The following is a 22,265-nucleotide window of genomic DNA, read 5'->3' as shown; positions in this document are numbered from 1 at the left end:
CACATGTTTTAGTGCTTTAGTAGGCTACACAATGAGTCTATACAGTTAGCATGATGTTAGCTCTTAACTGCTGGATCATGCTAATTATTCAAACTTGTGGGTCTGGGGTGATTTGTGCCAAAGGGCATGGGGTAAGTTGTGCCAGATCCAGACCACCTAGAGACCTACATACTCACAGGGGATAATCTTGAGAAGTGAGGAGATGGGCATGCCTCATCATTGTTTGACTTAGGCCTGCCTGCTATTTGTTTAATTTAGCTAACACTGATTTCAGTTTTGAGTTTGCACTATGTTAATAAAGAGAAGTTTTATTCAGTTTTTAAGTGGCCTAAGTCACAATAGGATGTTTAGAAATTAGCCTAGTAACTTTATTCTTATGTTACATAATTGACAGACAGCGTTCTGTCAACAGGCATCTATTGCCAAAGCCTTTTTTGCCTGAAATGAATCACAAATATCATATATTGTGTTGCTATGGTGCTCTAAATGGTTGCTAGGGCGTAGCTTGATAGCTTCACAATGATCCTGAGAGACTGATTGGTCGTCTGAGTAAAATGAGCCCGCCCCCTTGTCTCTGTGACACTGTGATCCAGAGTTGTGTTCAATACAAAATCCCTATGCAATTGTAGGAAAAACGCATGCTATGGTATTCCAGGGTGACAATATCTAAATAAACCTTAAATGAGTAATTTTGTATTGAATTTATCTTGCTTTCATACGGTTCATAACAGTAAAATGTTCTGTTTTACTTCAGAAAGCACTGGCACAATTTACCCCAACATATTTCCCCAAAAGGCACAACTTACCCCGCACCAGGGGCAAGTTGTGCCATGAGACCACTTTTTTCCCAAAAGCTATATTTCTGAAACTATTTATTTCAGATCCAAAGTTATTATTCTCAGGGATGCACAACATCCTGAAATACATGTACATCCTTAAGTTGAAGGCATTACTGTCATAGCCTCACTTTAAAGTCACTTTGAGTAAAAACTGGCACAACTCACCCCACTCTCCCCCTACCTAAAAATGAAAATTATCATTTACATCAACTCATGAACAAAGATATTTTGAAGAATGTCAGTAACCAAACAGTTGATGGGCTCCATTGACTTCCATAGTTTTTTTTTTTTCTCCCATATGAAAGTCAATGGAGCCCATCAACTGTTTGGTTACCCATATTCTTTAAAAACATCTTCTTTTGTGTTCAGAAGAAAGACATTCATACAGGTTTGGAACAATTTGAGGGAGAGAAAAGTATCCCTTTAAGGGGAGTAAATGATGACAGTTTTCATTTTTGGGTGAACTAACCCTGAAATGATCTTAAAAATGATTTAAAATGCATACAACACCAGTCGGGTGTGCATTGTTTCTGAAGTCTTAAATGTGCTTGCCCACGTGTATAATATGGTAAACTTTAGTATCAGCACAGAAGACCAGAAATCACAATGGTTATGGTCAGTTAGGCTAATTGATTTCCACTTTCCAAAAGTTCAAAAGTAATATTAGCATGTACAATCATTGAACTTGTTTTAACTCGATCTTTCCACACTGTACGGTTTGAATTATGAAGATTTGTCTTGTCGCAACATGCACGTGATATATAATCGCTTATATCAGCAGCATAATCCCCATGGGCAGAGCAGAAGGGTTCAAGATCTGCAGCTGAGATCCCTGTGAGAAACAAACAGTCCCAACAGGTTATCATACAGCAAAATGATCTGCAGCGAAACCTGTTGTAAGTATAGACACGCCCGAATATTCTTCATGGTCTGGTGGTCAGGGTTAGTTAAAATGTCCCACAAATCATCTCACGGCAGTTCTGGGATTAAGTGCATCCTTCACCTCTATTAAAAATACAGACGGTCAATTCGATGAAGGTATTAAGTGGAAAATGACCGAATATCGTTGACAGTCATGTCACAGCACTCTTGATTTAACAACCAATTTATTTCCTTGATTGTCAATCAGCTGCATGGAAATGTGTGATTTTTGTTGAAAAAAAGTTCAAGAACAAATGATGATCAAACATAAAATAAGAAACCGTGTCAAATAAGGAATTTAAACACATTAACCCCAGTGACGAGTAATGTTGTAATCCCCTTATACCATATTACCTCGTGACATCACGTGGCACGGATTACCATAAAAAGGTTGACACAAATAGACTGTAACAGACCGATTATCCATCGCAATGACAGGCAGCAGGCCCTGTTCAGACTGCCAGCAAAAAAAAAAAGAAGATTTTTTTTGCATATTTTATCCAGATGGGTTTTTGAAAGTCTGACCAAAAAAAAATCTGAAAATCAAAATCTGATTCAAACCCCATATGGAGTTGGTTTGAAATTTTAACAGATGTGTCTCAGTCTGGACGCTCTGGCTGCTCAAATCGGATTTCAAACTGTCTTTTGTTTTGTGTCACACAACAATCACTTCAAAACTGGTGACAGAAATTCCGAAAGTATTCGTACAGTGTTATATACAAATTGTATGGCCAAAGATTTCAGCATTTTCCTGTGTAACGGAGAAGTTCTGCACCGCACCTCGACAGGGCGCTTAGCCTATTTGAAGAGCGAGATTATGCACCTGCATTTTTCCTGCATCCGTTTTGAAAGCCTCGTCATGTACGCCTACGTCGCCATGCAGATATGTGGTTGGCTATGTCTGGACACAAATCATATTTGATCACTTGCAATTAATAGTGTGGACATGCAGTCTGGCTGAAAAGATCAGATTTGAGAAAAAAATATGATTTGCCTGCAGTCTGAACGGTTATTTTATTATTTATCCGTCGAAGATCCGACTAGGAAGACAGACGTTGCCTAGCAACACAAACCAACGCGCCCCCTTTTCTCGGATTTCACAGCTCGGAAGTCGGACAACCGTGAGGACACCGAGCAAGAATTCCGATACGGAATCCAAAATGGCTGCGCCCTGTGTGACTTGTATGAATTGTTTTCATTGTTTTTGGACCGCTTTGGTTGTTTAAATTACGATTTTAATCACTCGTATCACTGCAATACCTTACTGCGTCCGTATCACTGCCTGCATGTTTTTTCTCCGACTCGGACGCGCGAAACATAACAGAACGCTTGAGGTGTGGAAGTGACGTCATATCCGAGGGCCGATTCGGTTCGTTGACAATAATAGAAGAACGCCTGTCTTTTACTGTCTATGGCAGTAGCTAGGAGTTCAGTTTGGTTGAGATCCCAGGAAGTATAACTTCTACATGCAAGCCTTGTTCAGACTGTCAGCCCAAATCAAATTTTTGTGCATATCCGATTGAAATCCGATCATATTTATCAAGTGTAAATAGCACAAAAAAAAAAAAAATACATGAAATATGATTTTTAATCCGTTTAAACCTACATTCATATGTAGTGGTTTGGGATCTGATTCAAATCACATTTCTGGAAATCCGTTTAAGTCTGACCGCTCTGATCGGATTTTGTGTAGCTTCACTTCACGTCAGACGATGTTTGTAGAAGCAAGGTTGAGTTGTTGCGAAGTGCGAGTTGAGCAGAAAATGACAATGTACACCTGGTCAACACACCTCTTTGAGTTTTGAGGAATAAAGCCGCGCATTCCAGTTTACTACGTTTCTGCCACTGCTTCATAAAACATAAATAATCCAGCGCCAAGGCATCATGTTGTTGTGTTGTTTTGCAAACTTTGTTGCTGTTGTATTATTTTTTTTTTGTTTTCTTTCTTGGCATGATAGTCATACACACCAACTCAACGTGATTGTCACAGAAACCAATGCAGATATTCAGTCAAATGAAAGAGAGCCACGGGACCTGATTCGGATCTGAACCGTTATCATGACAGGCTAACAGTGTGAACGTAGTCTAATTCGTTTTAGAACAGTTACTTGGATTTGGCCAGTATTACATAAGACAATGCACAAGAGTTTAAGCAATGTATATATTTCCACAAAATTAGTATCTAATAATGATGATATGACAGATTACATTCAGTTTTCAGCCCTTTCAGAGTTTTAAATGAGAATTAAAAATGGCAAAAATGTACAAGAAAACAGTAAATCCCAAAAATCCATTTAAGAACAGAGAATTATAATTTACATGTTCAAGAAATTGCAAAATAAAATAAACTGAAAGTAAATGCCAATCCTGTTTATACTCTACTCTGATGTTTTGCTCAAATTATTAAGATCTTGTATTTGCAGGCCATACATGTTAAGATGTGTAATCCCGCCCACATCCTACACAGGCCCCACCCCTCTCTTGTGGTTTACAGAGAGAGTAAAGTGCTGGTAGCTGATCCAGAGGTGTTCAGGAAATGCACACATGAACCACACGGAAACACTACATGAAGAAGAAAAACAGCTGCAAACCCAAGTAAGAGTAAATATATATCAAAAAAACTGTACAAAGTTTACAACATGGAAAATCAAAATAATCATCTCAGGATATTACAACTGAAGCAGAATATTACAACATATAAGTAGAATTAAAACAAAGAAACCATCTCAGGTTAAAACAATTCATTAAATCCAACATTACGCCATATATAGCTATCCTGGATTCTACTGTTATATTCCAAAAGCAAGATTAGATTATCCTAAATCAATCACTGTAAACCTATTTCTAAATCTCAAATAAGACACACAAATGTGTAAAAGCAACACAAAAAAAAACTCTTCACTCAAGTGTATCTCGTTGCATATAAACTAGGCGGTCTGAGCGGACTCTTTAGCCAGAGTTAGGTTCCCTTTTCAATGTCAGTTTTGTTATTCTGACACAGGTGATCAAGTATTCAGCACTGAGACAGTCAAGAAGTTCAGCTAATTCTCCCACAAGCTTGACTTGTGTAAGAGGAAAAATGACTGTAAACCTGGTAGATCGTTAATGAAATATACTACTGCATTTCTTTAAGAGTCCAACACCACTGTATAAAACACCACTTTGGAAAGATGTTAGTGCAGTTTTTATTGTGTTAAACAGCCATTAAAACAAAAACAAAAGGTGGCTGTGTAGCTGTCACTTCCTCATAATGCTTTCGATTCCCGTTCAAAATCTGTAGGACTGACCGTAATGGCCTGACATGTGACCTCGCTAACATAAAGACCCCAATTAGAGAGGGCTTGGATAGCGCGTCCTTCGCCTTAGTGAAGGGCGATCCCTGCGAGCTGCGTGTTAGTATGTATATTTCTATAGAGTTGAAGTCAGGGCTGGAGAGAGACACCAGCGTAGTTCAGGACATGTGGCATACAGATGCAAGATACTGGAATCATGGGTCTAAAAGCTATTAGGACTGAGATAATATAATGATTTGGACTGTTCTCAACTGAAACTGACGGTCTTGTAACTAGTCATACGGTCATTGAATGGTCCCCTGTGTGCCTCTAAACAGGATATGTCATGTGGTGTGGTATCAAAAGAAGGCAGGTGTCTGAAAGTAAAAAAAATTTTTTTACCCAAGTCAAACTGTAGTCTAAATATTTTCTCGCTTCCAGGATCTACTTCCTGAGGATAAATAAGGCACTGAGACAGTGACGAGCTTGTCAGATGATGAATTATGCAATAGACTTCCTACACCACAGCATTATATACACATTTACAAGCGTAGTAGCATCTATGATTTGTCATTTGCAATTACTAGAAACTGACTAAAATGAGAAACAAGACCTTCACCCAAACACATACTTTCATGGTTTGTTAGTGGTTAGTTGTTCAAAGCATTAAATGCAGCTCCTTGTTTAAAACCTAGTTATAATGCACTACATAGTTTCACCTGAGGGAATGTATGCCTAGTAACAGCCCGCAATCACATTACCCAACATTCTCTGTTCCAGGGGATAGCAGCATAGTAGCAGAGAGAATAAAGTAGCAAAAAGGTAGAAACGAGCTCAAATAAAGTTGATGAAAGAGCACCATATCCAAGAAATACATCTATATGAAAAATGGTCTATAGAGTGAAATAAATGTGAAAGTAGAGCGAGCAGGCAAGTAGTGTTCATGAATACGCAGGAACATTTCCCATCAAACCTTTTGTTCATTTGCGCAGGGCCTTTAATTGTTTTGGGTAAGTGTTATTGCCACAGGAACCTTTGCAAACCCTGAATGAAAATTAGCGAAACTAAAATATCAAGATATGATCTGTAAATTGTCAGTATTCCTAAAAGTGACCCTTAGTCACTGCTGTCGTCTTCATCGTCGTCGTCCGACATGTTGCTGGAAAACTCCGAACCATGCCGGCTGTCCGAGTGGGAGGGAAGGGTGGCGCCCGTGGAGAGCTGCTTGTAACAGAACTCGCACACACGCACTGGTTTGGACGACTGACTGGGCAGCAGGAACTTCTTCTCTGAACAGGGGCCGCACACGACGAAGCCGCACTTCCGGCAGTGGTGGCGGCGGTTGACGGGGGTGAACTTCATCTTCTGGCAGCGCATGCACACGGTCGCTTCCGAGTCGGGCACCCAGACCGCTGCGTGCTCGCCGGTGGGAGATTTCCCGCTTTTTTCCAGCAGGTCCGAAACACACTTGCTGATGTGGCTCATCCACTCGGACTTCTCTGTTGCTGTTGCAGCATAGACGGCGAAGGATTTGGTGGGCGTTTTAATGAGCCAGCCATTGCGCAGTTCGCCCTCATCCTCCACAGTGTCTATGGTGACGCTCTCCAGAGGGATGATGTGCTGCTTATTGTATTTCTTCTTCAGGATGACGATGTTGCCGTACACCAGGATGTCGTTGAAGAGGAAGAACTGCCGGGCTTTGGGCTTTTTGCGGCACAGCTTTGTGAGAACACCCTCCCCGATGAGCACTCGACCTGGGATGGCCAGCGGTTGACCTGCAGTGCCAAAGCATGCTTCCACAAACCCGATGCGCTTAGAGTTGGCCTCACTGTTCGCCAAGCGGTCCACCATCTTTCAGACGCCTGAGAAAGAGAAATAGAAAAATAAAGGGTTATAATAGGAGCATGAACAGAAAGTGCTCTGAAACTATCAGCCAGTCACATTGCTTTACAGTAGTGAATGTCCCATTTTTATGGACAAAATTGATATGGAAAATATTGGAGAACAGAGCATATGATCCAAGCTGTTGCTTTATATTTATAAGCGCTTCAAACAAAAGCATGTTATTAAATGTTGTCTAACGCTTCAAGCATTACAAGTTCGGGAAGATGTTTGACGCTTGTTGCTTTTTCAAATGCACGTTATAAGTGTGACTCAAAGTCACAGTGCTTTTAGAGATAGAGCAGCATTTACTACTGATCACAGAGCCGCTCTTCAGTGCATACATTAAAAAAAAAAAAAAATCATTAGAAGTCCTTGAAACTTTCAAGTTTTTCTGAGAATTGTCAGGCTATAAATTAATTGTACAAAAAAACTCAGGTCTAAACTTTTAATTGCCAAACATCTATATCTATTTATTTGAGGCAAAATTATTTAGTTTAAATGGAGAGAATTCTTTGAAATATTTAGGGGTTTATATACCCAAAGATATCAACACCGCTTTGCCCCCCCTAAGATGATCGCAAGCCCCCCTTGCGGTGATCTGAATGATGATTATGTGACTGAGCGTTCGTGCAGTGTTCACCTAAACACTTTATAAATAAGATAACAATAAACGAGAACTGTCTGAACTGTTCTCGACTTTAGGCTATTAAACGTCTCACACACATGAGAGGAAAACCCGAAGACCGTGACACCCCGTACGCAATGCATGAACTTAATTGCCTATCTACGGCAAGCCCCGAGGGGACAATGCATTGCGCACACACACATAGAACGAGCACCAGCGACGAAGATGTTATATTAGTCCTCATTTAAAAAATGTGTTTAACATGAAATAATTCTCATTTTTTTCACCATGGGCCACAAGAGAAATATCATGAAAATAAATTAAGGTTAGGCCTATATACCGTTATCAGAACATGTTAAGTAGATTCAGCTTTCATTAGTCAGTTTTTACTTTCACTTTCTATAGTGAATAATTGAATGGGATTTGATAGTACTTCACCGACATAACTCTCGCGCAAAGTGCTCGCCCCCCCAAGTAGTTTGTCCTGGGGCCGGGACTGTTTTAATATGATTGTTTTGACCAAGTAAAACAGTGCTGTGTAGTGTAACTAGTGCTGGGAGTAATGACCAAAAATTTATATCACGGTATTTTTTTAAATTATACCAGTTTCACGGTATAGGACGGTATTTTTAACCACATTTTTATAAAATGTTAACCACATTTTCTACTAATTAAGAGAGGAAATACTGCAGTAGATTGACTGAGAATGCCCTGTTTTACTAGCCTGGTAATACCAAACTCTGTCTGGCATGGCATAATTGAAAAATCATTGGTTACCCTTAAGCCAATCACATAACGTTTGGTTATGCCGTGTGTTATGCGCATGCTCAGCCGCATCTAACTTCCACTGTAAACACATGTATGATGCGAAAACAAAGCCATCGAGCGAAATACCGGAGTGAACATGGCTGTGAACGACTTTTGCAGATTATGTGAATCTACGCATCCACGGTACAATCAGTGTCTACGTCACGGCTCTCAGCCCGCCCTCTGTTCGTTGATTGGCCGGCTGTTTTCAGGCCGGAGGAAAACGGAAAGCTATTACGCTGTCTCAGACTGAGTACAGAAGCGAAATGAAATTGACCGGAAGTAAGAAGTCTGACGTATTCAGGCTACTGTTTTACTGTCATAAGTGAAATATTGTAGAAAAATTACAATTACCACACTAGTATTAATACATGTTTGCCAGCAGGAGGCGCTTTAGGTGCAGCAGAAATAGCGGTTTCCCCAGTAATGGCTGAACACAACGCAGCGCAGCGCCCATAAACGCTGCTTTATAAGAAAAAGATAAAGATTAAATGAAAATAACATCGAAACTTTTCTAAAGACAGTCAGTTCCCTTCAAAGATACATTCATATAAAAACACCCACGCCGCATTTTGACTTAGACACGTGCAGTGCTCATGTTTATTCAACGATATCAAAGCCTTTTGGAAAATCTATTTGTGGTGGGCAGTGTTGATATTGTGAACCAATGTATGGGAAACACTGTAATTTAATTTGACCGCTATCAATTATAGTTTAACCTATCCATCTTCACAGTCACACTTAGTAACGCATACAGCTGTGCCCTCACCACAGTGCAACAGTGAAAAGGGTTCCGATCATTAAGCGACATACACCGTATTGCGGTACATTAAAAATTCATATCATAACATAAATAAACACCAGTGTTATTCGATATGAGCCGGACAGCCGGTATACCGCCCAGCACTAAGTGAAACCCCACAATTTTAATTCTTCAAATAAACTGACCTGTATGAGTAAATCAGCAATTGTGGTTATTTTGCGGTGAATTTAAGTGATTAAACGTAACTGTAACAAAAATCAAGTTAGTGTAAGGAGGCGGCGGATATTAAACAACTTTAATCATAAAATAAACCACAAAATGAAAGGAGCAGCAGCTGCAGCATGCAAGTAAAATAACTACCGTTGTGGATGCGCTCTTCCCGTAACACAGAAACATGGGCAACTAAAACAAAAATAATTTTTTAACAGTGTTCTCCTTATAATGTTGTATGTGGCAGATTGGCAGTGCACATCTTGCACTTAACTGTATTTTCATGATCAAAGTGATTCAAGGCATCACTGCGCACTTTCAAACCCATAGCTTTACTTCATTTTGCCAGTCTGGACCTGCATGCTGCTATAACCAATCAGAAAAAAATGAAATATATTTTTTGAAGTCACAGCGATCATCATTTTCATGATCGATCGTCGCTGTCACGTCCGAGTACTCGTGCACATCCCCAGTTGTAGCCCTAGTTTCTTACATCATCACAAGAAAGGCAAGTCTGTTCAAAGGAGATGTGCGTTCCTGTAGAACAATACATCATTGTGGACATTTTTCTGTTGTTGTTGTTGTTGGAATAGCCTTCAATCTGCAAATTTTTTGATGGAGAGAATGGGTCAATGTGTATAAATGACAAGCTTTTACAATAAAATGGTAAATATAAAATTAATTTCAACAGATTATCAAAATAGTTGTTATTTGCAGCTCTAATAGCAATCCTCCAGTAAATCGAAACCAACTCAAACTGCATCTTTTTGATCACTACATTATTACAGAGTATCCTTTAACAGCGCAAGAGAGAAACAGAGCTAGATGAGCATGAGCTATTCAAGGTAGGACAACAGGATCTGATCATTCTCACATTACATCCTGTCTGTCCGCCTCTTCAGTCGCATCTGTGCTGGTCTAAGAAATGAACTGCACCGGTTAAAAAAACAACAACAACAACATGATGTGACAGCAAATGACAAACACCACATAAAGCTACTGATTCATTTAATAAGCAGGTGCTAAAAATCAAGTAATACTCTAATACTGTAGTGTCACCCTTGTTTATCCACTCGCCTTTGGACGTAAACAAATTACATAATCCAAAGCTTCTTCAGATGGCAGAGCAGATCACGACAAATCACACACTGGTGTAGTGCCATGCAAATGCTATCAATCACATCATTTCCTTTTTGTGAATTAAAAAACAATTATGAAACCGGGTATCACCATCACGCTGTCTGGGTTTCCAAGATACAGGGTGTGTTTGAAAATGGAGAATCTGAGGTCTGTATGGGGGTTATTGTATAGCTTGGTGAGCTCATGAGTCACACAAGATTTTCATAAGAATAGTTAAACGCTGGGGGATTAAGAGACCAGAAAATAGTACTGGGTGTATTTCCATTATGCCATGGATAAGGTAAACCCCAGTTCTGGTTCTGTTATGACTATCATATTGTAATCTGATGATAGGGCACACAAAATGAGCCTCAACCAAGAGAGGAACACCATGACATTTATACATCCTACACGCTGACCTCAATGTTGAAAAACCAAGCTTGCCCATGTACAACTTCACAGTTCATGCACAAACCACATATTAATCTAATGCAATCTTATCCCTGAGCAGGAAACATCACCACACAACTAACCCTCCCCAACTAGAGTTTCTACAAGTGATAGACCCAAGTATTTTTTTTTAAGATTATGTACATTGGCTGATAACTGGCTTGGCTAATGAACAGCAACTTGACTTGCCTTGTTTTGGTGAATTTTAAGAAATTATTATTATGAGAATTGTTTAAAAGGATAATCCGTTCAAAAATGAAAGTTGCACGCCATTATTTACTCAACCCCATGTTCAAAACCTGTATTTCTTCTTTCTTCTGCTGTACACAAACTATGACACGCATGATTTTGGGATTTTTGTGTCCATACAATGAATGTTAAGGAGGTCAAAAACAACAAAAAATATTCTACAAAATAGAAGAAAGAAAGTCATACAGATTTGGGACAACATGAAGTGAGTAAATTATGACAGTGTGAACTACCCCTTTAATGTCAGCAAAAGGCATCATATTACACAATATCTCACCAAGTGCCAAAAGGACGTGGCACTAGAACAGAATGCATAGATCTCGACACTTTTAAAGGTTAGCCTATTTTTAACATAAGTGTCTTAAAAATGGTGGATTGCTCAAACAACTGCACAAGACATGATGCAACAGCCAAAGACGTTAATCTGAATGTGTATGGCCGCAGTGACAGTGCTTTAAATGGGATTAAGTTAAAAGATGCAACTTTTCCAAGAAGGTTTTACTGCAACTCGCCAATCGATTAGTCAGTTGTAGAACAACTAATCAAGCATTAACCATTTGTGCTGTTTACTTCCACATCCTAAGGACATACAATGGTTGGTGTCTGGGAAACAAAAAGTTGACTTATGGGTTAGCGATATAAAACCAGAAAGGAAAAGACAAAAACATGTCACACCATCTTTAACATGGACACTCAGCATGAATTTTAAAGTAACGTGATGGGCAGTAGAGAAGCTCTGTGTGCCTGAAACTCAGTGAAAGGACACCGCTGCCTCCTACACAACAGCACTTTCCTGACTCACTTCCTCCTTTCTAATGAAAATGAAAACTACTGTTAAGTTACTCCACACATGCTGTGGACAATACTACATGTTTAGAATAGCCAAACATATTGCAGTTACAACCATTTTCATTTCCACAACAAAAACCAGTGATACTTTGAGCATTATAAGCACTGTGCTTAACATTATCAACACACTAACCTATCAAAAGTCAGTAAATATTGTATTACAATGCCCATAGACAAATACATAAACATTCTAGATAGAATTAGAAACCACATACCATAATGACACATTTAAAAAAAAATTACCTGCATCAAAGAAAAATTACAATAAACACTAAAATGCCTTTTCTCTTTCACTTGTGAAAATCTAGTTTCAATGTTTTTAAAAGTATAGTAATTTACCTCATGTTGTTCCAAACATGTATGTCTTTCTTCTACAAAGGAACAAAGATATTTTTGGTCTATACACTACACACAACTTTGAACTCCACTGACTTTCATGGTATGAACAAAATTTATCTTTTGTGTTCCACAAAGAAGAGAAATGCAAAAAATGTGTCATGTGCAGCAAACACCCACTCTTTTCAGAGGCTTCCCTAAACCAGTGCCTGGTTTAAAAACAAGAAGCACAAAGCGTCTTGTTAGCTGCCTTGTAAAAGGTTTGCTCTCGTGTTGCTGAGTGACATAAAGGTCAATGATGAACACTTAGCAACTCTTAGCAATGGCACATTAAGCAGCTAAAGCTTCTTTCTTTCAGGCATTTGTGAGCGACACCCTCTTGGCAGCAAATGAGAATATCAAGCAGATAAACTCTTCATCTACATAGTCAAAGAAATAATAACAAATCAGGAATGAGAATTGCTGTGTAAAGCCTAATTTTACCTGGAATCAGCCTCAGAAAAACTGCAACAGAAATGCATACTAAACATAAAAATGGCACGTTCCAATGTGAAATCCTCAGATGAACAACATACCAGATGTTTAAGACACTACGCTCCAAGTATGATTTTTTTTTTTTTTATAAAAAATTATATCTAATACTCTAAATACTCATTTTATATGTCTGTGTGAATGTCTCTTTGTGACTGTCAAATTAAATTTTCTGTAACCTTTGTGTAACAGACGATAAAGTATTATCTAATCGTAACAAAGTAAAAAAAAAAAAAAACACACACCTGGGTTGTTTTAGGTGTCAGACAGATGGTCTCTTGTTTGAGTGGGCTGTTCTTGGCCAAAACAAGCTGTTATGTTATTTATCAGGGCTGCATAATATATAGAAATTATCGAAATATCGCAAATGTATATATCGCAACATGCATATCGCAACGGCTTGCAATAACTGGGGTCATGAACAAAAGACAAAGAGAAAATCACTCACTGCTCATGGCTAAATAGCTTTTGTAGCTTTAAGAATCAGTAGGCTATATATTTAATTCATACAGAAAAAACTAAGCAGTATTTATTTTTACATTTGATCATTCAGTTTCTGTTGTTAAATAAACCTAATGTAGGCCTACCTGAAACCCTAAACCCCGTGGTTTACACTGATGTTAAAATAACACTTCTTATGCTACAGTAAAACACTGCTGTTCACTTTCAGAAGTTGTAGGGATATTTTCTTGTCACAAAAGAATGTGAAACGCGTATGTAGGTTATATAATGTTTAATATATTTGAAAGATAATTTAAGTTTATTTTGCACACTTTAAGCATTATCGTATCGCATATTGAATAACGCATTATTTAATGAGTTATCGCATATCGCAATTTTCTTCAATATCGTGCAGTCCTATTATTTATTTACTATTATTAACACTAAATCTGAATGCATTGCTACAAAATTGGTGAGGGGTGGGGGGGGGGGCACGATTGCAAAGACCAATTAATACAAACATGCTTGAAAGTGCATATTAAGGCCTCGATATTCGTACATCAGAGAATTTAATCACTGTAGCCTCTCAAAGCACAAAAGAGAAACAGCCGTATTTACAGTCTGCTTCACTAGATTTCTCAAATGCTTATTTCCATTGCTGAAGCATATGAGTCTGGCGATTAAGTCCCTGACCGTATTTGCTTAGATGTCCTGCTGGCACTGACTAAGTGAAAATGATCTGGAAGAGAAGCCTGGAAGGCTTACTCTGGACATGCAGGCCGTGTAGAGAGATCTCATCCTAATTCTGCCAGCCTTCATGACAAAGGCTGATGGATGGGTGCCTGTCTCCATAATTAGACTCTCTCTGCTATGACTCACTAAAGCATTAGCCACAGCATCTATTTCACTCAGTTCACAAACCCTGCAAAAAGCTAATTTATCATTCAACAGGCAGGAAACAAATAGAATGTTTATCAAGCGATGTCCAATCAAATATTTGCAATATATACAATTATAAATTATGTTATTATGATCAATTGAATGTGTCTTTGCTGATTTTGATTTGTTTTAGTCATGTTAGTTATAATCATTGTTACACACATAGTGTTTGTCATGTGTTTTTCCTCCATTTCACACAGTCGCCTTGTAGTACATCAGCTGCTATGTGGAAAAGCACATCTTGGCACTTTCGGACATTTGTACGGGAGATCAGAGACAGCTGCAGGTGGGAGAGGAGCAGCAGGTGCGGACCAGACCTTTCTTTCTCTGCAAAACGCTAATTTTGCAGGTCTAACAGCCAGCACCTGGCCCTCCAGAAGCCAAGCAACTTGATAGTCCATCTGCCGGAGGAAAGCCGGAGCTGTCAATCACACCAATCAACAGGAAAAACAAAGCACAAATGGTCTCTAATAGGCATTAACTGCTTTCTTGACGCAGATTTATGTGATTATGAGTCCTGTGAGACAGTATAGTGTCAAATCACAATGGTGTGCTGTTGATGAAATGACACATATTAGCTCAAAGACTAAAGGAGTTTGGTATGACCTGGATCACAAGCCTCCTCAAAATGTATCAGGAAGGTGACATAGGGTGGGAATGCGATGGAAGAGGCGGTAAAAGAAGATTAAATTCAAACAGCTTGGACAGCTGAAAGCTCAGACTACACCAATTAATTAATGACTGCTGGTTTCCATGTTTGTCCAAGCACGTCTGGAGCATACTAACTGCAATTAAATGACTCAAAAAAACACTAATAGCCTTGCATAATAAATATAGATGCACTGATATTTATAAGACAATTGCTGATTAAAACCATCAGTATATTATTGGGCATACTAATGTTAGCCTACATGATGAAAGTGTTTTTGTACAAACACATTACAAAGTGAAAATGCTGGATGATGCAACATGCCAATGAAATTTGTTTTATGTTTAATATACATGCAGCGTGGGATTTTCATCCAGTGATATTTCACTTTAAGTGGGGCTACCAAGCATAACGAAATAGAAACCAAGTGAGCGAAAATGTCGAATGCTTTATTGCATCACACCTGGTTAGGACATGTTTGTGACTGGTATAGACAGACACTTTTACAGATAAATAATAAAATGCCACAATAGTACAGCCTAAAAACTATACAAACTACACAAACAAAAACTGCATATCAAGCGCTTCATAAAGCTGAAATTTATGACAGGGCTGCTATTTGGAAACTATATGCATCCAAGGCCAATAAAAAAGCACAAAACCTAAAATCTTGAGAAAAAGTAGTAAAATGTTCAAATAAGTCTTACTTACAAAACAATACTATTTCCAAAATAAAGATGGGTTTATATTTAAAAAGTCAAAGAATCCCTTCAACTCACAATGTCTGCCTCCAGCTGTTTGGATAAATTTGTTATCGCATGGACCAGTGTAATTCAAATGTAGGGTGGACATAATTGGGCCATTTTACAGTTTCTACAGATTAAAGTGAGCAGCGCGGCAAAACAACGGAGTGGTTCACACACCACAAACACTCAGGGTCGTTTATGGTAATGACATGGTACAACCACTCTTTATTGGTGAAAAACAGGCAAATAACACATTTTAGGCTCATAACGATGTAACTTTTACTATTATGTTTTTGCAATAGTTTGCTGCCTAAGTCCTGCTTGTCACAGACCCATGAATGAGGCGTCAAATCGTGCGGATTATTGAGGAGAGGAATGATATATATTTTTTAAGCGATTGGGTGTACGTTTGACTTAGACCCCAAAAAAACAGGTTACAAAAAATGACTAACTTATTTCTCCTGCTAGACTAATACTTTTGCTAAAACACTGCAGAAAACGAGAATGCAGCTAATACAATTATTTTTATGTTATACAGATGACTCAGACCATTTAACTAAACCAGGTTTGAGACATGTTAACGTGTGGCGTTTTATCTTTTTTTTTAGCATTTCATAATAAACAATGTTAGAATTTGGAAAAATCTTAGAGATGGCAAGGGAAATACTTTTAAATTAATACCAGTTAACTTTGTTTTATCCTCATGATTTAGATTTTTAGATTATGTACCCCCATGTGTTTTCTCAGTCCCAAGGCCTTCTATGTGCCATACACAAAGGTGACTAAATGTAAAACAAGTAAATACATAAAAAATAGCCTGTTAAAACATCTGATCTAACCTTTTATATTCATATCTAGTTGGGAGAAATATTTACTTTTTTGGGCCCAAGATTCTACTCTTTGATTAAAACTGGAACAAGCTCCATGTAGCCATCCGAACATCACCGTCTCTTTGTTTTTGAATCTATGCTTAGATCCTATTTCCTTGAACAGATGTGGTTAGTCTAAAATATGCTATGTAGTTGTATTTTATCCCTTTGTAAATTTTTAAATGTTTAATTTATTTTATGTACAGCACTTTGGTCAACTCATGGTTGTTTTTAAATGTGCTTTATAAAGAAAGAAAGAAAAGAAAGAAATGCAGGAGTGGAATGAAGATAAAAACTGCATTTGCAATTCAAAATCTTGTTTGCAGGGCTGCACAATTTAGCCCAACATTTTGGATTATTAGGATTTTTAGGATTATTATTATTATTACTACATAAAAATATAAGAAAATAAGAAATATCACTACTGTAATATTTTACTGAAAAATAAAGCGCATTAAAGAAAGAAATATTTTAATTTTATTTTACAGCTCAACTATAATATTGCAATACTATACTAACACTTACAGTACAACTGTTTTAATATCCCTCAAACATTAAACCATTAAAACTTTATTTTCACGGAAAACTGCTGGGAGCTCTTAAAGTTTCTCTTTTGTTGGCTTTAATCAAATAAATGCATAAAACTAACAATTTAATTAAACTTTTAAAATGTAATCAATTGAAAATGTAACAATTCATTTAATTTTTTTGGCAAACAAAGTGCTACACTAGAGATTTACTGTTTAAGTTAAATTGTGGATGGAAAATTGTGTGATATTCCTTAAAAAATAATGTTTTCATAAATTGAATTATTATTATTATTACTTTGAACCAAACTTTTATTTTGGCGGGTTGGCACTGAAAACACCACAAGCATCATGTGTGCTTGAGTATGTGTGAAACTGTGCCACTCATTCACACAGAGATGTGCAGAACATGCAGACTTTATATTTAAATAGCAGTCTTTTGCAGTTTATTATACACAGACACTAGTCTATATCATGATTTAATTAATTGTACATCCCTAATTTTGATTTATTCTTCCTAATTTTGCCACATTCAGTGACATTTCACATTATACATTAAATTTCCTTTATGACTGGATTTTACAATTCTGTCTGCAAAATCATATGTCTCTACGTGTGCTCTTACATGTACGTTATAAGCGACCCAAACCAGGTTTCAACCAGAAGTCGGCGCTGCAGACAAAAAATTATGTAATGGCTTGTGTACCTGTCCTTCTGGATTCGTCTCAGAGCACTATAACTCAACAAACCTGTCGAAAGCACCTGGAATCAGCAGTTTTGTGCAGTAAATGCCTGACCCTAAAGCAGCCAATAAACCATTCTGGGCAAATTAAACAGTTAAATGATGCCAACATAGTGCCTTTCAGTAAGTTAAGATATAAAGGAAGTACAGCAGAACTATTCACAGGCTGCTACACCACAGAATATTTTTATCTGTTAAAACCTTAACTACTTCAGATCTTTTGGTATCTCCATCAGCTCAAGAAACAAACAAGATCTTCAAAGTGAACTATTTCTGAGCTACGCAAACCTTTGAGCCCACAAAATTAGATTAAGCCTGTTCAAATACAAACATTCAGAATTCACACACAAAGTCTAACCATACATCCTGTCACATCAACATACCTAAATAACACACAAGTAAAACATGAGATAAGATCATAACATTGGGGAATCTGGCATAACAGATAAAGAAAGTAGCAATTAGTAAAAAATGGCATTTAAAAGAACTTCTGCAGTATAAGTTAAAAACTCAATGCATGGTTCTCTTGCTTTATTACTGCTAACTAGGGTTGTCACCGTACCAAAATTTCAGTAGTCGGCACCAATACCAGTAAAATTTTGCCGTTCTCTGTACCAGTTTCGGTACCAGAGCAAAAACTGTTGAATCAACAGATATGATTGTGATTGGCTACAATGCTCAACGCTCGTAAAAAAACACCCCCCCCCCCCCCCCCCAAAAAAAACATGCTGTAATGTAAATAAAAACCTGTTTGCGAAGAGCGTCTATCAGTGGGTACCAAATATACGAAATACACGAAAATTCGCGGGACGAATACGTGTACCGTTACACCCCTAATTACTATTTAATCAAATGTCATGGAAGAAAAATTAGTTTTGTGACATAAGGTAAAGTGAGGTCAACCTCGACCAATGGGCTAGGGCTGGGCTGTGCCAGGGCAGCGTTCGGTACATCACGAGTGTGTCGCGATACGCACCGTGGGTGGTGCATCGCGTTTTTTGGGTTCGGTTTGAATATCGTTACACAACCTAGCTAGTACCCTCAATTTTTTTTGTACCAACTGGTACCGGTACATTTGACAACCTGCTAACAATGTTAAACCATCATCCAGCATCATAAAATCACTCAGCACAGTCTAGGTACATGAAATCAGTGACTTTACACTAAATTCAAGTTCACATGTCCGTTAGCTGGAAAATATCTCTGCAAATGAAACCTGTTGTTTCAGACTTAAGGAATATAAAGCATGTGTTGCTTAGTGTAATAACTCCAACAACTTGCTTGGTAATAAGCCACAGATTACCTCTCACCAAACAACATGTTCAGGCTACAGGAACAGGAGGGTAAAGTTCTCAGAACTTCTCACACATCCTTTTACGGTTTATACAAGGTTTATTGGAGTGTTTTGGAATCTTGCCCAACATGCACTGACTGCATTTGAATAAGCTGTCTTCAGGAATGAGGTCAATCACTATTTCCAGGGACTTTGAAGACCTAAGCCAATTTCCTACTAATCACCACTGGATCTGTTCTGTGAATGGATTAAGCAACAGACACTTTTGTTTTGATGGCATGCTGAGGGGTGGGACTGGGAATCTTTAGGCACCTTGTGATTCAATTCAATTCCAAATGCTTTAATGGATGATATATAGGCCTAGATGTTGATACCAACAATAAGGTGGGGACAAAAGCAAATTATTAATCATCACTTACTGAAGGTCAGGTATAAAACAATATGACATTCCAAAAACAGGTTATTGTGCAACCAAACGTTCCTATAACCAAAAAATAATGAAGATTAACATTGGTCTTTTTTTTAACTATAAAAAAAATGGACTGTGCTCCTGGCGATTCACAAAAAAAAAAAAAATGTATTCTTTAAATCATCTGAGACATATTACAATATAAATACAATAAATGCACCCTCTTCATGCACTTTTCCCAATGTTGCACACTGCATGAAACTTGACTGTATCTGTAATGTTGTCTCACCTATGCTTTTAAAACAAACCAAATTGTTTTTGATGGATCAGTTCATAATTGTTAAAAATGTTGTGCAGAGTAGAGCCTTGAATTTAGGCTCCAAGTGCTGTTTTGACAACCATTTAATCTCTATGAAAATCTACCTTAAACTGTGTGTGCACAGCTGTCCAGACAGGAGGGGATCAAACAGGCCATTGACACACATTTGAGCATGCAAACTTTTAAACCTTGTATGAATTCCTGCAAACTGGTAGTTTCAATAATATTAGGCAAGACATCTTAATAGGACAATGTTTTGTTTAGCATATAACAAAACAAAATCCACATAAGTAGCTTTTGCTTCATTACACTAAACAACTTTTCAATTTGACCTTTCTGTCAGTCTTGCTGACACTGCCATACGCCTGTACCCATTATTATTACAGACATGACGAAGTTAGCAGCACCATTTCAACAACCTCTACTTTGACAACTAAGACAGACCTGCATAAGCACAAGCTGTTCCTTGGAAGTACAAAATTGTAAGATTCATTTAGAGCATTATGAATGGTTGACTCACCCTCTTCTTCAGAATACATAGCTTTTACATTTACGATTTTAGCTGAAGAAAAAACATATATATATATATATATATATATATATATATATATATATATATATATATATGTGCAGGCTACCTTTAATTCACTGTTTAATTCACACTTATCAATACAAACAACCATCCAACTCCAGTGGCTTTAAAAAAAATAAAAAATAAACCCAGGTGTGAATCAAACAGCCATATGAATGCAGAAGCGAAACTTTCACTACAGAATATATTACATTACTAGGGACTCGTTTGAAAAAAACTAAAATGAATGCTCAGTGTGTGGTCATAAGAAAATCATGTACAAGTATTCTTATTGTGAAGCAAAAAAGAAGCAAAATCAGTCCAGGACTGCTTCCTTAATTCATGGTTTTACAGCAACTAATTAAAAGTTTCATACTGGTAAAATTCACTACATGAATGCTGTTTAAGCCAGGAACGGAGTTGGGTGGTTTTCACCAACGTTAGTTTCGATGACTCACCCATCACTAGCTGTCACACAGGCGAGGTTAATAGTAAAACTTCTGATGTCTCGACATCGTCAGATCAAACCCCTAAAGGTTTAAACCAGAATGAATGAAGGCACTTTGTCATATACTTCTATATTAAACTTTTTTGTTACTTACTGTAACGTTAACTTGTTTTGACACACTGACAGCTCAACCAGAAGACTAGCAACTCTCACAAAGTTTAGCATTGACTGACTAGATATTGAGCAATAAATTAGAGAAACATATTCAAACAGCCACTTATAGTGTTGTTGTCAATTTAGTTTTACATTTCGTCGTTGACAAAGTTTTCCCACACGTTAGCATGCTACAAGCTAACAAGGCGCATGGATTGTCCCATTCCACACGATTAGTTCCTTGACCTCGTCCAAAATCTTTCAAACTTACCTTACTGAAACACATTTCACCAACACTACTGCAGCCGAAATAATAAAAAGTAACCATGGTAAACAAGTAGTAGTTCAACAACTGCAACTTGCTCTGACAGGCGCGAATGGAAACTAGACTATTCGCGAGCGCTTCGTAAGTTTAGGCACGCACGCACTTACCTCAAAGCAACTGATCAACGGCTGTAGACGCAAAGCCACAATCTCAGGTTAGTTTTCCTGCGACCAAAATATTTAAATTCCAGTTTCAAAAAGCGTTATTTGGAAGTTCTTCTGCCACCTTCCCGGGCAGCCAAAGTCGGAAACTGTCGTTTCAATATGGCTGAGGGCAGGAGCAGGGAATGTAAACGTCACTAGCGTGACTCCGGGTCGGGGTGGTGTGGGAGAAGGGGCAGGGACTAATCTGGATAAATACTGAGCCTTGTATTTAACGTCGTCGAGTGTTCCTGTAGTTCCTTTCACTTTTCTTTCTCGCTGTAAACATTAACTTAGCCTATGTTTCTTAGGAATAAACCGCAGATGTATTGTCTCATGTGGGTTAGTGTGTGTGGTAATCAATAACCAAGTTGAGTAGTAAAAGTAGTCCCAACTGATAAAAGTTGTAAAGGAATAATCTTTAGTTTTACAACTGGGCTATTGGGTTATGATGACAATGACTATATTTTATTTAGGTTTGCTGCATACACACATGGTCTTTCTCAGGTAAGTTGACATGCATGACTATATGCAAAACCAAGGGTGTAGATTTGGTTTGAACATTGGGGGGGTTGAAGTTTGGGTCTGCATATTTTTCATGTGATCATGGTATAAATATTGGGGGGGTTGTAATGCATAGATTTAAATATTGGGGGGGTTATCTCCCCCCCAACCCCCCCACAAACTACGCCCCTGTGCAAAACAACAAACACAACAAAAAAGTTTTCTTATTTCCATGCATCATTAAGTGGGTAATGCCATATTTTGCAGTGTTTTACAACCATTCTATTGTCTTCAGGCCGTTTTATTTCTAAAGGATATTCTATAAATATCAACC

General features: G+C 37.9%; 1 protein-coding gene across 4 annotated transcripts; it reads right to left on the bottom strand.

The window, feature by feature from the left end:
* Nucleotides 1-3,708: 3,708 nt before the first annotated feature.
* Nucleotides 3,709-21,617, bottom strand: plekhf2 (pleckstrin homology domain containing, family F (with FYVE domain) member 2). Of its 4 annotated transcripts, none has more exons than XM_081389325.1 (2): nt 21,395-21,617; nt 3,709-6,894 (listed from the first exon to the last, which is right to left on the bottom strand). In XM_081389325.1, exon 2 carries the CDS (start codon nt 6,881-6,883, stop codon nt 6,149-6,151), a length of 735 nt encoding a protein of 244 aa, XP_081245451.1. In that variant the 5' UTR covers nt 6,884-6,894; nt 21,395-21,617; the 3' UTR covers nt 3,709-6,148. The 4 variants fall into 4 exon arrangements, with proteins under 4 accessions (XP_081245451.1, XP_081245452.1, XP_081245453.1 ...); XM_081389326.1 differs by lacking the exon at nt 21,395-21,617 and adding an exon at nt 21,234-21,382; XM_081389327.1 differs by lacking the exon at nt 21,395-21,617 and adding an exon at nt 12,328-12,431.
* Nucleotides 21,618-22,265: the final 648 nt, after the last annotated feature.

The sequence above is a fragment of the Scardinius erythrophthalmus genome (genome assembly GCF_964197995.2).
Source record: "Scardinius erythrophthalmus genome assembly, chromosome: 16".
NCBI classification, from domain to species: Eukaryota; Metazoa; Chordata; class Actinopteri; order Cypriniformes; family Leuciscidae; genus Scardinius; species Scardinius erythrophthalmus.
The sequence above is the reverse complement of the archived record's forward strand: the minus strand, read 5'-3'. Positions and strand labels throughout refer to the sequence as shown.

Excerpts from the sequence above, each read along its gene's own strand:
- plekhf2 (XM_081389325.1), bottom strand. The coding sequence starts at position 6,883 with ATGGTGGACCGCTTGGCGAACAGTGAGGCCAACTCTAAGCGCATCGGG.